General features: G+C 41.7%; 1 protein-coding gene across 5 annotated transcripts in view; it reads left to right on the plus strand.

Moving 5' to 3' along the window:
* Positions 1 to 23,038, plus strand: part of TFDP2 (transcription factor Dp-2) — a 196,567-nt gene that overhangs the window by 24,517 nt on the left and 149,012 nt on the right. For 3 of the 5 annotated variants that reach the window (XM_030575513.1, XM_030575516.1, XM_030575517.1), the window contains exon 2: positions 14,664 to 14,746. The exons of 1 other annotated variant lie outside the window; for it this stretch is intronic. In XM_030575513.1, the coding sequence (XP_030431373.1) occupies positions 14,732 to 14,746 (15 nt within the window). In that variant the 5' untranslated portion in view covers positions 14,664 to 14,731. Of the gene's footprint in view, positions 1 to 7,337; positions 7,472 to 14,663; positions 14,747 to 23,038 lie in introns of those variants that run through there. One more of the 5 variants, XM_030575514.1, reaches the window with a different exon arrangement.

A 23,038-nucleotide genomic window follows, 5' to 3' on the forward strand; every position in this document is an offset into this window, starting at 1 on the left:
TGTACTCCGATGCCAGGTGGGGTGGAGAGATAATAGGAATATGCGTCCCATCTACTGCCCCTCCACAGTTAGGGAAGCCCATTTCTGCAAAGCCATCTAAAATGTCCTGCACGTTCCCAAGAGTCACGGTTTTTCTTGTCAGTGTTCGATTAATGGCCCTGCAAACTTGCATCAGCACCATTCCAACGGTGGACTTTCCCACTCCGAACTGGTTCGCCACCGATCGGAAACAGTCTGGAGTTGCCAGCTTCCAGATTGCAATAGCCACCCGCTTCTCCACAGAAAGGGCATCTCTAAATCTCGTGTTCATGCGCCGCAGGTTGGGGGTGAGATCATCACAAAGTGCCATGAAAGTGGCTTTCCTCATACGAAAGTTCTGCAGCCACTGCTCGTCATCCCATGACTGCAGGACGATGTGATCCCACCACTCAGTGCTGGTTTCCCGAGCCCAAACGCGCCGCTCCACGGAGCAGAGCATGTCTGTTATTGCCACTAGCACTGTACTGTCTGCATATTGATGCGATTCAGTACCATTGTCCCACTCCTCAATGTCAGTCACACGCACATTTAGCAGCCTAAGGATTAGATCAACAGTAAGGCGAGATGTGCTGGCAATAGTCATTAGTACGGTATTCAGTACCTGAGGATCCATTCTTGAAAGATAATGCAGAAAAACCGCTTTAGAGTCACAATGCTGCCACAGTGCTCCGCATGTGTACCAAAGCAACGCTGGCCGTTGGAACAGGAACAGGAACAGGAAGCAGAAGGACAATCACACTTCCTTCCCCTTCCCACAAGCCCCAGCGCCGCTTTGGGACGAGGTGCCCTGTGGGATAGCCGCCCACAATGCATCACTCCCAACAGCGCTGCAGTGTGGCCACATCTAACAGCACTTGCAGCGCTGCTAGCAGTAGGTGTGGCCACTCTGCAGCGCTGGCCCTATACAGCTGTACTAATACAGCTATAACAACCAGCGCTGTAAAGTTTTAGATGTAGACATGGCCTAACATATCCTCAGTTAGCTTCTCTCTCTGCACATGATCAGTGTAATCAATTAGGCATATAAGCCTGAGGCCTTGTCTACAGTGCCACTTTACAGTGCTGCAACTTTCTCGCTCAGGGGTGTGAAAAACAGCCCCCTGAGTGCTGCAAGTTTCAGCACTGTAAAGTGGCAGTGTAGACAGTGCTCCAGCACTGGGGGAGACACTCTCGCGCTGGTAGCTACTCCCTCTGTGGGAGGTGGGTTTTTTACAGAGCTGGGAGATCTCTCTCCCAGTGCTGGTGCTGTAGCTACACAGCCATGGCAGCGTGCTGTGACAGCGCTTTAACGTTGCTTGTGAAGACATACCCTTAGAGTGCATAACTGGAGAAACAAACTCTTTTTTTCAAATAACATTTTAATTTGATATCTTCCTCCCTCCCCCCCCCCCTGGGACCCCCAGAGCACTGGTGGGTGCCATGTACTCAGTTGTGGTGACCTTGGTGCGATGAACTGAGTGCTGGGTTGATTTCAAATTTAGATCACTGACCATAAACCACAACCCCATGTGAAGCACCAAATTTCAAGGGCATCTGATGAACAGCAGTATGCATTTTAAAGCACTTAAAAAGCTGAGCTTTATACCAGAACTTGGTCTGAACCTTAACTATAGCAGAGTTGTAGTACTACTATAATCTAGGAAATGCTTCTGATGGTCTTAAATTTTGGTTACAAAAATTAGATTTGGGTGGGGGGCAGTTTTGCCTGGAAAGTATTTAAAATGTAGTAGAAATAGTGTTCATTAATCCACTTGTAGGGTTTCTTAAAATCATCCCAGCAATAAATTTAGATTGGATAGAATTCTGTCCAATCTCAGGTTTGATCCACTTGTGATGGGTTGGATCACAGAAACCCCCTTGGGAGCTGCCAACTGATGTGCTTTTGTTTCCCCTGCCAGCTCAGGACTCCAGCACCCTGTCTTGCTTAGCCAGACACTCCCGTCTGCTCCAACAAAGACCTAGGGTCTGACTGACTTGCCCCAAAACTGCAGGTTTACCTGAAAGCAGCTAACAGAAGTGTGCTTGTCTTTAGCATGGAGATGGCCAACTCCCAATGGGGTCTAAACCCAAATTAATCCATTTTATCCTGTATAAAGCTTATGCAGGGTAAACTCATAAATTGTTCACCATCTATGATGCTGATAGAGAGGTATGCACAGTTGTTTGCTCCCCCAGGTATTAATACATACTGAGTTAATTAATAAGTAAAAAGTGATTGTATTAAATACAGAAAGTAGGATTTAAGTGGTTCCAAGTAATAACAGACAGAACAAAGTAAGTCACCAAGCAAAATAAAATAAAATGCGCAAATCTATGTCTAATCAAACCGAGTACAGATAAGATCCTCACCAGTTCCAGAATGCTCCCTTTTACAGACTAATCTCCTTTTAGCCTGGGTCCAGCAATCACGCACACCTCTTTGTTCCAGTTTCTTCCCAGTATCCTGGGGGCGTGGAGAAGCTCCCTCTTTAGCCAGCTGAAGACAAAATGGAAGGGTCTCCCAGGGGTTTAAATAGACTTTCTCTTGTGGGTGGAGACCCCCTTCTCACTCCTATGCAAAATCTATCTCCAATCTGGAGTCACCTGGGCAAGTCACATGTCCATGAATGACTCAGTCTTTACAGGCAGAAGCCATTGTCCACATAGTATCTTGTATGTCTCCAGAAAGACTTTTTATGTGGATTGGAGCATTCCAAGATGCATTGTTCCCCAAGTGCTTCCTGATCAAGTACTTAATTTTGCAAATTCCTTCCCAAAGAAGCTGACCAAATGCCTCACAAAGCTTGCTTGATTTCTCAGGCCATGTCTACATCTAAAATTTTGCAGCGTTGGTTGTTACAGCTGTATTAGTACAGCTGTATAGGGTCAGCGCTGCAGAGTGGCCACACTTACAGCAACCAGCGCTGCAAGTGGTGTTAGATGTGGCCACACTGCAGCGCTGTTGGGCGGCTTCAAGGGGGGTTCGGGGAACGCGAGAGCAAACCGGGAAAGGAGACCAGCTTCGCCGCGGTTTGCTCTCGCGTTCCCGGAACCACCCAGCAAACCGCAGGGAAGGAGACCTGCTTGCTCGGGGTTCGGGGAACGCGAGAGCAAGCCGGGGTAGGAGACCAGCTTGATTACCAGAGGCTTCCTCAGGTATGCTGGGATACCTGCTTATTCCACGGAGGTCAAGAAAAGCGCTGGTAAGTGTCTATACTTGATTACCAGCGCTGGATCACCAGCGCTGGATCCTCTACACCCGAGACAAAACGGGAGTACGGCCAGCGCTGCAAACAGGGAGTTGCAGCGCTGGTGGTGCCCTGCAGATGTGTACACCTCCTAAGTTGCAGCGCTGTAACTCCCTCACCAGCGCTGCAACTTTCTGATGTAGACAAGCCCTCAGTAAGTATATAGCCAGTATTCTTAACCTCAAGTACAAAATGTGTACAAATAGGATGAATAGATATAGTAGACCATAACTTTTACAGAGATACGTTACTTGGCACAGGCAGCACAACACATATTCCAGTTATGTCATATTCCCATAAAGCATTATGGGGTACAGTGTGTCACCATCATATCTAGGGCTACAGATTTGTCATGGCATTTTTTATCAAAAATTCCAGAACAGTCATCATAAATTTATTCAAAATTAATGGGTTTAGCGGAAATGATGTGTAAAGTCGCAGGTACGAAAATTCAAATATCTGTATTTCCTTAAATACAGTATACATAAATCACTTCCCTCTACAAACACAGGTGAGACACACAGGAATCTTTTTATTATTTTAATTTGGTCTTAACAATAATGATGTGAAATGAAGTGACATCCTTTTAAAAAATAGAACTAGGCGAAATGACATGCATGTGGTGCATGGTACAGTTATATATTTAAGTTTATTCTGGCATAAGATGTTGTAAATAGATATGTTTTATACCTTGGTGGAACACTGGTCATCCTGAAATACATTTTTGTATGCAGAAAATGATCTTTCTGCATCAGCACTGTTTACTGGCACAGTCAAGCACGAGACAGCAATCACGGCAAGTGTTTGCAATCTTATTTCAGGTTTCACCAAAACTGATAAAAGTTGTTACTTTGCATTTCATAGACGGTTTTGATGTATACCATGCTTACATGCAGTGCTACGCTATTATCTTAAAAAAGTGTATTAGCCTCAGATGCTTCTCTCTCAGGTATGATGAGATATTTTGTTTGATTTGGATCACATACTAGACAAGCATTGAAAAATGTTGCTGCAGGGTTAAGTGAATGTGGCAGGAGAGTTGCGCTGCATGTATGTTTCATTTTTCTTCAGTGCTATTAAGGAGTGCTTCTTTGCCCACTACATGCTCATGTTGGTTGGCACTGCTCTTCACTCACATACATGTTCTTGGTCACCATATGTGAACGTATCACAGGTTCTTCATATTTTGTCAAGGTATGAATGGTAGGCAATTCATACCTCTGCGAGATACTCAGCTGTTTAAGGATTTCTATTAACTGGCACAAATAGATGACATCTGCAGTGCACAAACTGCTTCATTGATTGCTCCCTTCTTTGAAAAAGGAAATGTAGTCCTCTGTGAGCTAAGTGGAAGCACAATGTTAAACCTGCTGTTCCAGCATGTTATACCTAGACTATTTCCTTCATCTTCCAAGTGCTTACAGAAGCAAGTGTTACGTGCAGGGCAGGCTATAAATGCTTGCCTCACAACAACAATCATGTCATTTCTTTTTTTCAAGGTTTTAATGTCACATATCTCCAACCAGGTTTAGGTGAGCAACATATGTCACATGCACTTTTATTCTCTGCTCTGCTCCCAGGCCTTTTTCGTATATGTTGCATTGTCTGATATAACAGCAGTGTTCTGGTCAAAGGAAACTTTGTATTTATCAATGTTTCCCATGTTGCTTGGCTAATAGTCCTAAAGTTCAGAGTCCAATGCCCCACAATTCAATAGAAGTACACTTAATTTCAATTCATGTTTGCATTGTGGTTTGCTGAAAAAAGCCAATATGTTCATTTTCTACATCTGTGGTCTCAAGTGACAATGTCAATTCTATCACAAATCTTTAGCTTTTCTTTATTTTCTCTTACTTAATTTTCAAATACTCTTGGAAAATAGAATTTCTGTAGATGGCTCTAACTTGGTATGATTCCAACGTTTTTCCGGTTACCCTGTAAATACTCCTTTAGGGTACATTGTTAGGGGCTTTTGGTGTCAGATTTGGTGTCCAGAGCATCAGTAAGCTTTAAAAAGTTCAGTCTTGTCTATGAAGTTGCTTCTCGGTTTCCTCAAACACCTGACAAAGTTTGTTGCACTTGAAATCTGAAGAGAGCAGAGAACAAGATCTCTATTTTATGTTTGTGGGATGCTGTCTCCAAATGTCTATCTCAGCTTGCCTGATTGTAAATTACTGGTACTCAGTATGTTGGGGGAGGGGCGGGTAATTCCACTTTTATTAAGCTATTTTTGAGAGATTGTGTCGAATGGTCTCTTGCACTTGTGTGATATTTTACCAGTTACCAACACCATAATTTCAGACTAAGTCCTTTGTTTGCATAGTAGCATTGTGCTTGCAATATTGCTGAGGAAGGCATCTGACTTGTCAACAATAAATTATGTAATAAGTAATTTGCACAACTATCAAAAATGCAACATAAATTAACTGTTACATAATTTGTTCAGTTATGAAAAACACCATTTTTAGTAGTTAAGTTCAATGCACTTGATTAGTGTTCCCAGACTTTTCACTAAGGTGACCCACCAACTACTTTGTTTGTTTTTTTTTGCAGCCCACCTATGATCAAAATTAATGGATAGGGTAAAGGTTATATATGGGTTATATAAAATAATGTGCCCTATTACCTTACTTAACTAACAAAATGCCCTCTTGTCTAATAAGGTACTGCTTACATGAAGTTCTTTTCAAAGAGGTTTTTCAATCAGCATGGCTGAGACCCTCCTTTCATAAGAACAAGCCCACTGGCAACTTGTCTCCCCAGATGAAGGATGCATGGGCATCTCTCTGCACCCTTAGCTATATTAGACCAGATCTTTGTCCCCACCCCCTTTGTTCACTGTTACTTTTAATTTCTTGTCCTGAAGTCCCCGCCGTCTCTTTGTTACCATTTGACTCGGCATGCAAATAGACTTCCCTCATGAGACATGGAATACACTGTGGTCAGCCAAGGAGATAAGTGTCTCCCTTCTCCTATCTGGTGGAACCTGTTTTAAGAAACGTTACTCTGGGCGACCTGCCTTTAACTACAAAGCTTTAAAAACATGATTTCCTGGGTATACATCTCATTATATATTATCCACACATACATTTTTGAAAGATTATGATGACCAGTGTGACACAGGCTTTCAGTAGAGTCCTTACAAGACATTTTTTGGTGAACTAGTGTGTAAATACTGGACCCAGGGGATCCCTGTAACCTTTATGCACACATGTGCCCTCTGCCAGTTGGCATCAAGAGATCCTTGGGTCACAGCAAGCTCATACACATTTGGATAAACATTCTTCTCAACTAGCACTGGCACTTGCACTGACTGCAGAGTCAAGGTCTCAGAAGAAGTGAAGCAACAGAGGTTTCCTTTGGGTTTTGGGCTGGATTTGCCATCCCAAGACACAGTCTGGGGTGACTGTAGAATGCTTTAAAGTATTGCTCTGTAACTGCCCCATGTAGACCCTGCTGGCAAACTAGGTACCTTTTAGTTCATGCCAGCAGAGTCTACGCAGGGCAGTTAGACCACAGTGCCTTAGGGTGCTGTACAACTTACCCTCCTAGTTACCAGCATAGACTCCAGAACCCAGGTAGATCCAGGGGTGTAATGAAGTGATGCCAGGGGGACTAGCCCCCTCCTTTCTCCATCGTGGAAGGAGAGAGGGTGAGGGGTGGAAATTTGCTGTTACCCTCCTATCTCTCTGCCCCTCCCCCAGTAAGTGAGGGGAGCTACTGAGACTGGGCAGCTGGTGCTCGGTACTGCCCTCCCACTCCTTGGTGGCTTTGTGTCAAGTTCTATTTGGATAGAAATTCAAATTAAGTTACATTCATAAACAATATTTACATTTTTTATTAAATAAAATTACCTTAACACTACTAGATAATATGAAAATGTTTATCAAAAAGTTTATCAAAACATGTTTTACATTTAAAACTGATTAAACAAAAGAAGTACATGTAGGTGACGAATTGAACTGATTGTCTCTGTGTTCAAGTTAGAACTAGTAGATCTCACTGCCTCACATCTAGTTTGTATTCATAGACTGGAAGAAGAAAAGCTTTCCTGCTTTTTTTCAACTCTCAATCAGAGTCTCAACTTCAAATGAACTGTCAGTGAACTGAATAAGCTGAAATGCAGAAAATATTCTCTCTGTACCTGCAGAAGAGGCTACTGCTGTCCAAAGCTGGTTTAGCATTTCAGCAACCTCTGGTTCCAGGTGCTTAGGCAGTAATTTTCACCAGTTCAGTGGTTTTGACTTTCTTTAAAACTTGGGAGCAAATACATACTCCTAATATTTTTTGTATATAATTTAGATGATTTGAATAGATTATAGTAAAATTAGGCTTTAAGATGTTTATCAATTTGAAATTTAATTTTAAAGAGGCTTATTTAAAAAACAAACAAACCTGTATTTAAATAAATAACTACTCAGTCACACTCATGCCCGTCACCCCAATCGGGGTATGGGCCGCCAACAACAGATCTCCAGAGTCCTCTCTCCTGGGCCATTCGTTCGAACTGGTTCCAGGTATGGCCCATTTTTTTTGCTATCAGCCTGAAGATCACGTCGCCAGGTGTTTTTTGGACGGCCTCTTTTCCGCTTGCCTTGGGGGTTCCACCGCAGTGCCTGTCTGGTCATGTTAGTTGGCTGCTTGCGTAGTGTATGTCCTATCCAACCCCACCTTCTCCTTCTAATTTTTTCCTCTGCTGGGAGTTGACAGGTCCTCTCCAAGAGGTGGATGTTACTGATGGTGTCTGGCCAGCAGATGTGGAGAATCCTTCTGAAGCAGCTATTTATGAAGGTCTGGATCTTCCTGATGGTTGTTTTGGTTGTCCTCCAGGTTTCAGCTCCATACAGTAGGACTGATTTCACATTGGAGTTGAACAGTTGAATTTTTATTGCCAAAGACAGCTCTCTAGAGCTCCAGATGTTCTTGAGCTGTAAGAAGGCTGCTCTTGCCTTACCAATCCTTACTTTGATGTCTGCGTCTGTGCCACCCTGCTGGTTGATGATGCTACCTAGGTAGGTGAAGGACTGCACTTCTTCCAGGGGCATCCATTTAGTGTGACTGGGTCATTGCTAGTGGAGTTAATCCTAAGGATCTTGGTCTTGTCCTTGTGAATGTTGAGGCCAACCTGTGATGACGTGGCTACCACTACGTTGGTCTTCTCTTGCATCTGCTGTTTACTGTGCGAAAGGAGTGCAAGGTCGTCAGCAAAGTCCAGGTCATCAAGCTGGGTCCACAACGTCCACTGGAGTCTGTTCCTACGCTCGTAGGTGGATGTCTTCATAATCCAATCAATGACGAGAAGAAAGAGAAGTGGTGACAACAAGCATTCTTGCCTGACTCCAGTTTGCACCTGGAAGCTGTTAGTAAGCTGTCCTCCATGGATCACTCTACAGTGTATACCATCATATGAGTTCTTAATCAGGTTGACCACCTTTGCTGGGATGCCGTAGTGCCGAAGGAGCTTCCAAAGGATCTCTCGATCCATGCTTTCGAACGCTTTCTCATAGTCAACAAAATTGATGTACAACGAGGAGTTCCACTCTATAGACTGCTCAACTATGATGCGAAGTATTGCTATCTGGTCCGTGCATGATCTATTCTGCCGGAAACCTACCTGTTCATCTCGTAGCTGTGGATCAACGCCATCCTTCATCCTCTCTAAGAGGGCTCGGTTGAAGACCTTCCCTGGCAGCGACAGGAGTGTGATTCCTCTATAATTAGCACAGTTGCGAAGGTTTCCTTTCTTGGGGATTTTGATGAGAGATCCCTCTTTCCAGTCTACCGGAATCACTACTACTTCCCATATTTTCTCAAAAACGGGACACAGCATTTCCACCGAAGCATCCAGGTTTGCTTTCAGGGCCTCTGCTGGGATGTCATCAGGTCCAGCCGCCTTCCTATTCTTCATCATGGTGATGGCTTTTCTGATCTCATCTCTGGTTGGTTTATCGCAATTAATTGGGAGGTCCTCGTTAGCTGGGTTGATATCTGGTGGATTTGGTGGTGCTGGTCTGTTCAGGAGTTCCTCGAAGTGCTCCGCCCATCTGTTCATCTGTTGTTCTATTCCTGTTATAGACTTTCCCTGCTTGTCTTTAACGGGACGTTCTGGCTTGCTGAACTTTCCAGACAGTCGCTTGGTAGTATCATACAGCTGTTTCATATTACCGCTGTATGCTGCCTGCTCTGCTTCTGCTGCCAGTTCATCCACATATTCTCTCTTCACTGCTCTGTGAGCTTCAGCATACTCTTTTTTTGAGCTTTGGTCTTTGCTGCTCTAGTCCTGCTGTTGTGTTAACTGCTGCCGCCTTCTTCTCTCTGTCTTCTATCTTGATCAAGGTCTCTGCTGTGATCCACTCTTTCTGCTGGTGTTTCTTAATTCCAAACACTTCCTGGCATAGTGACGTAAGTGTCTCTCTCACTTTCTCCCATCTATTTAGTACACTGTCTTCCTCTTCCTCAGACCGATCCTGTAATACTGAAAACTTATTCTTCAGCCTCAGTCCAAAATCTTTCTTGGTCTTATGGTCCTTCAGAAGGCTGACGTTGTACTTCACTCTTCTGTCTGACGCGTCTATCCAGTTCTTTTTCAGCTTCAGCTTCAATCTGGCCACCACTAAATGATGGTTGGACACCGCATCTGCTCCTCTTCTAACTCTGACATCCTGCAAGGATCTAAACTTCTTGCTAATGCAGACATGATCGATCTGATTTTCTGTCGTGCCTGCTGGTGATACTCAGGTACTCTTGTGGATCTGCTTGTGAGGAAAGATGCTACCTCCTATGACCAGATTGTTAAGTGCACGCACATCCACAAATCTCTCTCCATTCTCACTCATCTCTCCCAGAGCGTGGGTCCCCATGACTTGTTCGTATCCTGTGTTGTCAGGTCCACTTTTGGCATTAAAGTCTCCCATAAGGATGATTATGTCTTTGTCTGGGAGAATCTCTAATATTTTCTGGAGTCTGTTGTAAAAATAATCTTTGTCCTCCTCTTTGCTGTCATTAGTTGGAGCATAGCACTGAACAACATTCATCTTAATCCTCTTCATTTTAGTTCTGAAGGATGCTGTGATGATCCTGGGACCATGTGCCTCCCAACCAATCAGTGCTCTCTGTGCCTGCTTGGACAACATGAAGCCTACTCCCTGTGTGGGGGGTGCTTCGCTCTCTTCATGTCCTGAATACAGCAACAGCTCTCCTGTCAACAGTCACCTCTGTCCCGCTTGCATCCATCTTGTCTCGCTAGTGCCTAATAGGGTCAGGTTGTTGCTCCTCATCTCTGCTGCAATCTGCACCGTCTTTCCTGACTCGTACATGGTCCTCACGTTCCATGTGCCTATGGTAATCCTCCTGGTTGCAAGAAGGGTAATCGACTTAGTGGCTTCCTCACTTTTACCACCCAGCGTCATGCATCTTCGAATTGAAGACCCTTCTTTTTCCAGGGTAAAAGTCTCTGTTGTCTCTATTGTTGGCGTTTCTGTAGCAAGTTGATTTTTTATGGGGTGGAGTTGCTAGCCCCACACCCAAACCTCCTCCTTTATCCTGACTTGGGACAGGCAGATGGCCCCAAAGGACCTCTCTGGTGGAGTTAAATAAATAACTAATTTAAATCTAATTTTGTAAATTTTTAAAATCAATTTTATATTTTTATTAACCTTGCTGTGTGTCAGTAGTAATCTTTAATCTTTAACTGAATTTTTTCTTTGTAATGGCCTCTAATTTTAGAACTATTTGTCTATAAAACTGCTTGAAAATTTTCATAGGTGACTTGGAGTAGTAGTCACCTGTATGTAAGAGTTCATTATTTATTTCAGGTAATGTTCAGTATGGCATAGGTTATTCCATGAGAGGGAGAGTACATTTATATATAGCCTTTTCATGATCCTGCTTGTGCCACCAGTGCAATCTACATGATGGAAGCTTCTCCAAGCAATGCCTGGCAGAGGAGCACTTGCACGCCCTCTCCTATCCCTTAGCATTCAAATGTTCTGAGGGCAAGGAAACATGGTACCTGCAACACCAGATGGAAATTAAACTTGCTGGATCTGATGGAACCTGGAGCTTTTTTCTCTGGTGCTTTGATAGTTTTTTTTATTTATATTTTTTTAGTATAGTTTTTCTTCTATTATAGTTTTACTGATAAGTGGTGCTGTTTAGAGTGAGGAGTTTTGGTTATTTTTAATATAGGGTAAGGCTTGATCCCTGCAGGATGACTGATCTAAAAAAAAAGAAAGTGGATTTTAAGATATGCTTTCCTGTCTGGCAGTTTTTGAAATTTGGACAATGATGTGAAGTAACTAGCATGTCTTGGCAAAAGCTATCTGCTCTAGGTTTATATCTAGTGCATGCAAGGAGAGACAGAACAGACTTCAGGCACTCTTATTTCAGAAAGCCCTATTAGATAAGCCTCTCAGATTTTAGAAGGTGGAGCATGAAGAAAAAGTAGTTGTATCTGCTCCATTTTAAGCATCTGACCAGATTAAGGTGCCTCATACGACTAGAATTGGCACCAGAATTACCTCTGTGTGCTCTGGTGGTCAGAGCATTAGATCTGCTCGAGGCTCCTAAGGTATCAGTTGTGGTTCTGAGAAAGAAGGCTGCTGCTAAGACAGCCATTGTTAGGGCCAAATCTCATACAGGTGATTCATTGGATCCATGAGACTTGGATCAGTTCTCCTTCTCTGTTCCCAGACAAAAGTCAAGATTGGTTGCACAAGGCAAACCTTGCCTAACATCTGCAGTTTCAAATACTAGGATTTTCTTGGAGACAAAGATGTCTAAAGGCATAAGACTGGCACAGACAGTAGTATTGGCTTTAGCACCAATATCAGAACCGAGAAAGACTTATTAATGTCCACTACAGGAAAAGAGTCTTCTCATTTGGATCCAGAGGCTCTCTTATGGGCGGGGGGGGGGGGGGGAGGGAAGGGGGGAGAGAGAGAGAGAGAGAGAGGTTCTGATAGTTATTTCTTGAGCCTCTGTTCCTGAGAAGAGGGGCAGATCAGAGGACATTGTCTCCTCCCCGCCCACCCCCCGCCAGAATTGTTGTTCCTTTCCAAGATTCCAAAGGGATCACTGGGCAAATCTTTTTCTCCCTTAGGACCTACATGTTCTTGGATTCTGATGTTTTTTCAAAAAAAAATATGTTATGGCTCTGAGATCGGATCTGCAATCAGAAAAGGATCAGAACAACCTAAAGAGCCACTTAGGTTTCAACCACTTATGTCAGGATTTATTCCATCTCATGGACCTTTTGGACCTCCTCATCCTATGGGCATGTTTCCAGACTAGGGTACTGACAGGAATGATATCTTTTGGCTCCATAGCCATATTGGCCCCTGTATAAGAAATATATGGGATCTCCCCAGTATGGCTGATATAGAAATGTGCCTGCTTCCAAAGATCAGATCAGGACCTCTTCGATTCAGTAGCTGCAGGTAAATCTGCTACTCCTACTGTAATATCTGATACTTTGTCAAAGGAAGGTGAGGAAGTAGTTGAGCACATGGAACAGCAGCAGTCAGAGAATGAGATTCAGACAGATTCTTCCCAGAATGAAAATGTGGGCATAATTTCATCTTCAGAATATACTCTGCAGTTCCATAACTTTGATCATATTCTTTTATTGTTAGTTATCTTCGGTGACAGTGGAGGAAGCATCACATCCTGTTTCTGATATTTTGGGAGCTCCCTCAGAAAATAGAGTATTTTTGCCTAGTTGGATGGTCTTTTACAACGTACAAAAAGCTTATTTGGGCCACTCCAGCTTCCTGTCAACCTATATCTGAAAAAGCTGATGAACTGTACCAGTTACCACATAGGGGGTTATTTTCTTACTTATCCCAGTTCAGATTCTTTAGTGATAGCAGCTGTGGGCAACAGGTACGGTGGAAGCCAAGCACATTTTACACCCTGTGACGGGGAGGGAAAGAAATTGGGTACCCTAGGGAGGAAGATGTTTTGTTTGGCTGGTATTAGGATAGGTAATATCAGGCCGCTATGTCCTATTACGAATTTCATTTATGGGATAAGAGAACCACTTACAGAATGTTCTTAGAGCTTCTTTGGATGCTAGTGCTAGAGCTTTATCATGTACTGCCACATTGAGAAGATATGCTTGTTAAAAGTTGAGGACCTTCTGCTTTGAGGATGACTGGCTTCTCAATAATAAAACTGATTTTTTGGAGACTTAAAAAAAAAAAAGAGGCAATTCTGTACTCCTCCATCGTCTCTGTATTTTATTTGTCACACAGGCATCAACAGCCTTCTTCCTCTCAGACCCAGCAGAAGAAAGTCATTTCAATCTCAGATAAAGTAAAGTACTCTTCAGCTTCTATATCTTCGTTGAATTGGAGAGCTCAGATTTGACATGAGACTCTAGTGTGGCCAATCAGTGGGCATTAGTTTTTCCTACTCTTTTTTTTCTTTGGAGACAGTCTGACTCATTTTGCAAGCCATTGGAATCTGATAACATCCAACAAATTGGTATTCTCCAAATGATTCAATGAGTGGGAATATTCAGAGGCCACTCGAAGAAGAAGAAAAAAGATTGGTTACTTATAATGAGAGTTCTTTGTGATGATTATTATTTTGTTTAATAAATTCACACTCCCTGCCCTCCTTCTTTTCCTTCTGAGTCTTTACAGATAGTTCATCTGAGACAATAGTGAAAGGAACGGAGGTGGTAGAGGGCACTGTGTGCCCCTTTTTATAGCCTCACTCTCAGAACATTTGCAGATAGGGACAGGAGGAGTGGAAGGGGGCATGTGAGCACTTCAACAGGCAATGCTTGAAGAAGGTTCCACAGTCTAGATTGTATTGGCAGACATGTTCCCATGAGTGTGACTATTCCAGTTATAAGTAAGTATTCTTCATTTCTTAAAGACCTGAAAGAGATGAGAGAGAACTGGGTTTGTAGTTTTTCTTGCTGGGACTTAAAGGCCTGAAAAAAAATGCCGCTTGCATGTTTTGCCTTTAAAATGTGAAATCTGGAATCTCAAGTCTTTTCTCTGCTGTTTTTGGTGGAAGTCCTTGGGTGGCCTACAGAACATTTATCACTTATGGAGAGAATTCATTCAGTTCCAGTTTAGGGTTAGTGTGCACCAATTATAACCAATTCAGGAGTTTTAGTTTCAACACTTACTAATAGGATAGCCTGCTCCCATAGCAGTTAGTATAGTTAGGCCCTTATGATATACTTGGTACCTCTTTACCATTAATAACTATCCTAAACTGTGTTACATTCCCCGTGGCCTTGCAAAATGTGACACTTAGTCTGTCTCTGAAAATTATAACTACCCAAGATACTCATTTACAGTCTATGAGGTAATACATTAGTGATGTACTTCAGGAATCCATTTTAATTATATATAGTGTTAAAATCTGTCTTTTTAACAGGATGTACATTTTGAAGATGAAAAAGGATAACTTATGGTTTTACAGAATATAAAGAAATACTGTCTGACATGATGGCAAAAAATGTAAGTATTATAAGCCAAAAGGTCTACCAGTTACTCTGGCCTTGTGAATTTGGCCAGGGATTAATTGTGATATTAGTGTAAATTATAGTACATGGGCGTGGTGTGTATGAAAACCCCCTATTGGGACAGTATAAACACTTCCCCAGTATTTTAAAAATATTTATCTTCTTTCACAGCCCATAGGAGAATTAGCTTGATTAGTTAACAGAAATGTTGAGAAAAAACTGTTAACAGGTAGAGCAAAAGCCAAGTCTAAGAAATAAGTATTGTTTATTTCTGAAAAATGATGAGCTTCATGGTCATTTTTTCAGGATTGAGTTATAGAAGCTATGTCCAACTCCTATGAAAGTTCTGTCTTCTGTACACAAGTCCTGTCCAACTGATTGACAGTTTAAATGTTTTAGTTGAACATAACTGTCATGGGAGTTTGGGGTTATAGAGCTCAAATCTTGCTGTTTTTCTTCCTTCATCTAACCTTTCCTTTTAGTTCCTACAGCTGAAAAACTTCTCCAGGCTTTGTGTCTCATCTTGATTACTGCAGCCTCTTTCCTGTGATATTCCTAAGGCTAACACCCACATCTTCCTCTTTTGGTTCATACAAGATACAGTTGCCAAGCTTCTTTGCCCAGAGCTTTCACCAGGTCGTTCTTGTTTTGCATATCCCCACTGGCACTTCGATTTTCCATTGCATCAAATTCAAGTTTGTTGTCCTCCCCTTTAAGGTCCTTCATATAACTAACCTCCCCCCCGCCCCATTTAATCTCATTTTGTGTTGGGCTTCCTGCCGATTTCTTCCCCTCTGTCAGTGATGCCAGCCTTGAACACCCTTGTCTGCTTCCTTATTCATGAAACACCCTTTCTGAACTGATTTGTAAGACTACTACTACCTCTTTCTTCAAATCCCTCTTGAGGTATGTGCCATAACAACTCCCCGTCCACAAGACAAAATCAGACAAATAACTGATTCCTGTTTAATTTTAAGGGGGGAAATATTTTCTAGTGAGTTAGAACCATTAAAGTATTCCTATGTAAGTGAGCTTTGATTGCCAGTTAAGTCCAGCTACTTCATCATGGTTGCAATTGCTACTCTACACACTCCACAAACGTTAGCCTGTGGTTAACCTACCAATGTTTCCACCCTGGAACAGATGTATGGAGTGCCTAGAGACTAGCATTTATGATCCTGTTAGTCATCTCAAGTTAACTGGTAATCAGTGAACTCAGGCTCAAATGGAATCACAAACTTCATTCTAGACACAGCCCAAGTTATAGTTACAGTCTTGTTTTAAGTTAGTTTGTAAGCTCTTTGGGACAAAGACAGTCTCTCTGTTTGTGCAGCACAGTGGGAATTAATCCTGAATGGGGCATCTGGGCATTACCACAATATGAAAAAAAGAACAAATTATTTGTACCTTTCTTAAAGTCACATCTAATTGGCAGATCCCCAACCATGTACCGTTGTATGAAATTGTTACAGTTACATAAAGAGACCATGTTGGAGGAGGAAAAATCCTAGGAAACACTTTCTGGAAGGTGCTAGTACCTAGTTAATTTTTTTAATCCTGAGCATATATCTCTTCTGAGACTTGAAGATGAACTTAGAAATAAGACTATTTTGCACAAATGTGTATACTGCTATCACTCAAATTAATTTTTTTTGCCATTTGAAATGGAGCAGATACTTCTGCCATAGACTTTATACATCAGACTTCAGCTCACAGCAAATGATTGAGTGAGCTATAACACTGGTCTACAATTTTTGAGAAGTCGTCTGCTTCAGAGATAAAATGTGATATTTATTATGTATTTTGGTGTGCTGAATTCAAATATGACAATTAAAACATCTACTGTTTCTAAGATATTTAAGTTTTTACATTTTATGTCTATGTCTATTGTGTAGATAGTAGAGTTTTAATCATAAATTGTAAACCTAGGTCTTTTCATGCGTTTATGATTGCTTTACATGATGATATTTCATCTATCCTGTTTATGTAACACTTTAAAAATCAGCAAAAGGGTTATATCAATAAAAATTTATTATGAAACAAAAGGCAAAAAGCTATTCTGTACATAGTTTAGTCCTATTCAGTGTCTACTCGGCCCTTCTTGGCTTGTCTCTTGTATTCATTAAATGGAGCATCTCTTGTCACTGTCCAGCAATTGTCACTGTCCAGCAATAGTCTGCAAGCATTGATGGGCTCCATTTGCCCTGATAGCCTGCCAGGAGATTCCACTGCTGTAGTCTGGAGCCCAACAGCTTTGCCTTACTCTTGGGTAGTTCCAAATCCCTGACAAGCTCATTCAGTTCACCTTGTGTTATGAGGTGTGGTTCAGAGGAGGAGGATGGGAGAAAATGTGGGTCCTGTGACATTGATGGTTCAGGACCAGAAGTTTCATCCTCTTCCTCTTCCTCGTCTGACTCAAGTGAGAATGATTCTGGTGCATCAGGAACCGGCAATCCTTCTCCGTGGGGTACTGGGCGTATAGCTGATGGAATGTTTGGATAATGCACAGTCCACTTTTTCTTCTTTGACACACCTTTCCAAACTGGAGGCACCATGCAGAAGTAACAGTTGCTGGTATGATCTGTTGGCTCTCTCCAAATCATTGGCACTGCAAAAGTCATCGCTTTCCTTTTCCTGTTCAACCACTGGCCAAGAGTTGTTGCACAAGTGTTGCAGCATATGTGTGGGGCCCACCTCTTGTCCTGATCTCCAATTTTGCAGCCAAAATAAAGGTGATAGGCTTTCTTAACCATAGTGGTTATACTGCGCTTTTGTGATGCAAAAGTCACTTCACCACAAACATAGCAGAAGTTATCTGCACTGTTCACACAAGTACGAGGCATCTCTGCTCACTTTGGCTAAACAGAAATGTGTCCCTTTGCAAAATCAAACACTGACAAATAAGAGAGCACGACACTGTGTGATTTCTAAAGCTGATATAGGGCAATTTGTTCAGCAGAGTGATGTAAGCTTCGTTATGATTGCATCATCCATGACTTCTAGGAATAACATGATGCAATTCATATAATGTATGACGCAATACCAGCTTCAGATTGCATCATTCATTGTTTTGCCTCAAAAGCAAGTGCTGTCCAAACCCAGTCATAGATTTATTCATAGATCCAGTCAAAGATGTATTTTAGTCATTTCTGGTTTAAATTGAGATCCCTTCCCTTTATAACTCACTTATCCTCCCCCATTCCCAAGTCAAGGGTCGTATATACTGACCCAATAGCATATCTTGAAAACTAGAGCCAATCAACAATTTTAAGCATTATTTTCATTCTCAGTGACCCAGAATTAGTAAAGTTGGACTACATTTATTTCAGAAGCATTTTGGCTATAGAGCAGTGTAATGGTAGTAGTGACTAAGGAATCCCAATTCTTTGCACAATATTGTAGGAAACTACCTCTAGTAGCTGTTCTATTAATTTTAATCCTTTTGTACTAATACAAAATGAACATCAAAGTCATTGTGTTTATTTTAATGTATAATCTTTACCTGAGCCACTTATAACTTGTTGCTTCTGGAATTACTCTAGAATCTTTACCTCAGCAAAGAGGCGCATAGTAGGCATTTCTAAACAAAGTGTACTTAAGTGAATAAATACTAAACAAATCCTTACATACAAGCCAAGCTCCAATCACTGCAACTAAAAATAATTGTCATTATATAAATATCTGGTCTACTTTTAAAAGTTTTGTCAGCATAAATGTGTCGGATAGGAGTGTGTTCTTTTAAAAAAATAAATAAATACTTTTTTTTTTAAATCACATCCCTAACAGACATACTGTGCTGACAAAAGCCCTAATGCAAGATGTAGTTATATTGCCCAAAAAGTGCTTTTGCATCATAGTTTATTTAGTTGGGGAAGCTGGTAGGAAGTTATACCAGTGAAAGAACTCTCTTACTGGTATAAACTACATCTCCATTGGAGGCTTTGCTGGTGTAGCTATACCAAGATCAGTATACAAGCAAACCCTTTCTGTTGTAGACAAGGTCTAGGATACACTTCGAAGTGTATCATTAATTCTGGTAATAGAATCAGTTTCAAATTAGTCACTCTGGTAAAATTCCATTGTCAAGTATTGAGAAGATGCAAGAAATTGCCTTTCAGACTACAGAAGTGTCAACTGAATACAGTTAATGCTTCATGAGGTGTTGAACCCCCTGTCTGAAAGGTATAAATTAACTGTCTACACAGCCTATGGCATTTCTTTAGCTCGTCAGGTGCATTCTAAACCTCTTTTTACCTTGGATTTGTAGAATTACTCAAACTAGTTAAATTTTAGTTAAAAAAAATACTGTAACCTAGAAAGGGGAAAATGAGGTTTTTTGTTGCTTGATGATGTATTAAAGATTTTTTCAGTAAATGTATTTGCCCTTTAAACATTTCTAGTTCTTGTTCTCAATTGCCAGGTACAAAAATCATAGGTGACTATTCACTTTCACAATATGCATTGTTTCATTTTATTCATAAGGTGCAACATAAATGTTCAGCATTTATTGTGGAAATTAACAACAAGCTACTTATCATGTCACAGATTAAATTAATCCTATATCTTCACAAGTAGAAGAAATTGAGTGACTTAAAGCACTTCAGACCTGTAAATTCTTGCCAAAGGTGAACAGAATATTATTTTCAAAATTTTTTTAAATATTGGCTACAAAAGAAAAGTGTTTTCTCTAATTTTCAGTGTGAAAATTCCTTTTTGAAAGTAGGCTCATCTTCAATTTATGTAGATTTTCTTGTCAGTCTTCTTTGCTTGGAGTTACACATTCTTGTTCAATATAGTTTATATCAGGGTTTCTCGAACAGGGGTCGCCACTTATATAGGGAAAGTCCCTGGTGGGCAGGGCTGATGTGTTTACCTGCTCCGTCTGCAAGTCTGGCCGATCACAGCTCCTGCTGGTCTGCTGACTGGGAGCTAGTTGAACTGACATCCATCAGATTACCCATCTGTGTCACCTGCCAGGTTATTTGGTATCTCTTGGTTGGGGACACTCCTTTCTCTTCTCTCCTGTTAATGTTCTCTTGTAATCTGCAGGAAGTGAAGATGATGCATATTGCTTCTCATTTTCCTTATGCTGATATGTTACCCTTAAATTTTCGAAATAGCTAATTCCAGGTTTTACCGTTTAAGGACATTGCAATTGGACTAAACTGCAAGACTTTGCCAGCACTTGGCTGCTCTCCCCACCTCAAGAATTCTTAGAGCTCGGCCCAAGTTAAGCAAGTCTGAACTGATTTGACAGATGCAGAATGAGAGAACCTGGAGCAGCTGAATATAATATTCTAGTGGCCCAGGACCTTTCCCCAAGTTCAAATAATCATCACCTGGTTAACATTCTTTATGACTTTGTTCTTCCCTGCCTGTCAGACATGGCAGGGAAGACAGTTACACCATGAAGCATAGCCCTTGGGGACAGATATATTTGATTTTCCATTCAGATCGTGGAGTTAACTGTTTCCCAGTGAAACCTCAGAATTTTGATCTGGAACCTCAGTTGAGTGCCTTGTTACTGCTGTTCAGTTCCTCTCTTCTTCCATGCTCGGAAAATACTTGATAACATAGTTCTTGGATGATACTTTCTGGAAAGAGCACAAAGGTATTTTAATATAAACTTTTGTGTTATGTTTGAGTTAGTATGCACTCTGGACAATAGTTTTAAAATGGTTTGAAATCCACTTCTCGGTGGTCTAGACATGTGTCATTAGTCCCTGCCACGGGCGCTGAGGTAGGTGTCCCTCTTACACATGATTAGGTGCCAGATTCTTCCGGGGGATGGGGACCCTAAAAAAGTTGATGCTTTGCATAATACCAGTTTAAATTGATGGCTCAAAGGATTGCCATTGGCGTGCACAAATAAAATCCCTCCAGTTTTTTCTGGTGGAGGTGTGGAATTGGAAGTAATCTTTTTGGTCTGTCTGAGCCAGAGTCTGTGTTCAGACCCAATACTCCATCTTTTTAATTTGCTCTAAATAGGGCCGTCCTTAGGGTACCAGGAATTGGGGCGACTGCCCTGGCCCCGCGCTTCGGGGGTCCCTGCAGCAGAGGTGAGGAGGAGCATCCCTACCAGAATGCATTCTCCCCTCTCCCCCTATGCCTATTGCCTGCTGCATATCACATCAGTTCTGTGGCATCAGGAAGTGCTGGGCAGGAGAGGGGAAGGAGTGAGAGTGCATTATGCTCTGGGGAGGGGAAAGAGTGGGGGCAGAAAGAAGCACGGCAGGGGTTGGATCTTGGGGGAAGGGTTGGAGTGGGGGTGGGGCCTGGGCGGAGCCGAGAAGCACCCCCCACAGCAGATAGGTGCCGAGTTTCTAATGTCTCGTGCCCCGCACTCCCCTAGGTGCGGCTCTGGCACTAAAACCCTTGCAAGTGTCAATATATATGCAACTTCATAGCCTTTCCTAGAGCTAAGTGAGCAATGAAAACTATTCTTGCTCCTTTGGCAGTGATCAATTACAGTGTATTTCTGTTGGTTTTCAGAAGTTTCACCTATTCCAATCTTGATGCACTTGCCATGGTCCTGGTGTCTTCATATTCCTCTCTTCATGAAACTTCGCAAATTGAGTGTATTTCAGTCTTCAGGCTCTTGTGCTTTTGAGTTTAACCCAAGGTATTACAATTGTAAGCTCTTTTGGGTTGGACCTTGTCCATTACGTACTTACAAAGTGCTCTGTTCATGTTAGGAATATTTATTTATAGAATCCTTAATGGAATTTAGTTGAGTTCAAAGTTCACTAAATGTTAAGACATTCAAAAGTGTGTTTTGGTGGTGTTTTGTTTTGTTTTTTAAAAAGTCTCTTCAAACCTGTCCTGTGTCTTTGTTCTCATGGTGCACCAAGTCCAAGACAAGTCTGAAGTAGTGTCAGCAGGCAAAGTCCTGTCACTCTGAAATGGCTTCTGATTTATTTCATACTTTCCAAACAAATGTTTCTCCTGAAGTAAGTGGGAGAAATTGCCAAAATTATTATTTTTTTTTTCCTGTCAAAGTTAGATGAGGTTCCAAAATAGAACTTAGACTGGAGATAGGTTTTTGTTTGGTTTTTTCTCCCCCCAACCATAATTCCATTTACGGGATGAACATTTTAAGAAGCCCTAAATTACCTTTTTAAATGAACTTCATTGTCAGGTTCAGCCCGTGTAAACGATCTACTTGAAGTGCAAGCAAATTTGAAGCCATTCAGATGGTGTTGATTCAGTGTAGGTCACCTTTTATTTCCCACCTGGTCTGGTAGCTTCAGTGTTATAAGTATTAACTCTTCATAACAGAGCCACACTTTAGTGAGGTACAGAAGTATAGTTTATACTATCAACTAGATGAACTGTTTTGGCAATAAGGCTGTTCTGGTTTGGCTTGTATCAAATCCCAAACGGTGGTGGAAGAATAATTTTAAAAACTTACATATTCTTAAAAACCTGTCACTTTGTTTTTTGTGATTTTACTACTTTGTAAGTGTGAGAACATATAACATTTCTGTGTAAATGTAATTCATTTGAGAAATAGGTGGGATATTTTTGTGTTAGGTTTAAACCTACTTCTCTCTCTCTCTTTCTCTCTCTCTCTCTCTCTCTCTCTCTCTCTCTCTGACACCCGCACCCCCCAGTGGAGGAGGTATCGAGGAAAAAGCATGAACTCAATTACATCTTTGTATAACTTGTATTTTGGACATCTGTAACACCCTTTCTCCAAAACTTTCAAAGCACTTTCAAGCTCCTGAATAAGCCTTACAACATCTCAGTGAAGTAATTCTTATCTTTTCTATATCGTCATCGTTATGTTCCCATTACTCCTCTGGGCATTTAGGGCAGTGAGAAAGCTCCTCCACTTCTGTCTGTTTGTTTCTGGCAAGTCTTTCAGTGGTTCCGCAGCTGTTCCCCAGGTTTTTCAGCTTGGCTTCCACAGCTCTTTGCCGTGTTGTTTTCAGGCGGCCTCATTTTCGCTTGCCGTCAGGTCTTCCTCTTATTGCTGCTCTGGTGATAGAATCAGTTTCCATCCGAAGCACATGGCCAATCCATCTCCAGTGCCTCCTGGCAACGATGGTGTTCATATCCTCTTGGCTGCACTGTGTCAGTAGATCTTGGTTTGAGATTGTTTTGGGCCAAAAGATGAGGATTTTTCTGAGACAGGTTGTATAGAATTAAGACAGTTTTGACAAGTCATGCTTTCTCATTCCCCAGCATTCTGCACTATAAAGCAATGTTGAAAGTACGCAGCTCTGATTAATCTTGAGTCTGATTTTGGTGTTTTATTTTGATGCTTTCGAGACTGTATTTAAGA

Source organism: Gopherus evgoodei, chromosome 9 (assembly GCF_007399415.2).
Source record: "Gopherus evgoodei ecotype Sinaloan lineage chromosome 9, rGopEvg1_v1.p, whole genome shotgun sequence".
In the NCBI taxonomy this organism is placed as follows: domain Eukaryota; kingdom Metazoa; phylum Chordata; order Testudines; family Testudinidae; genus Gopherus; species Gopherus evgoodei.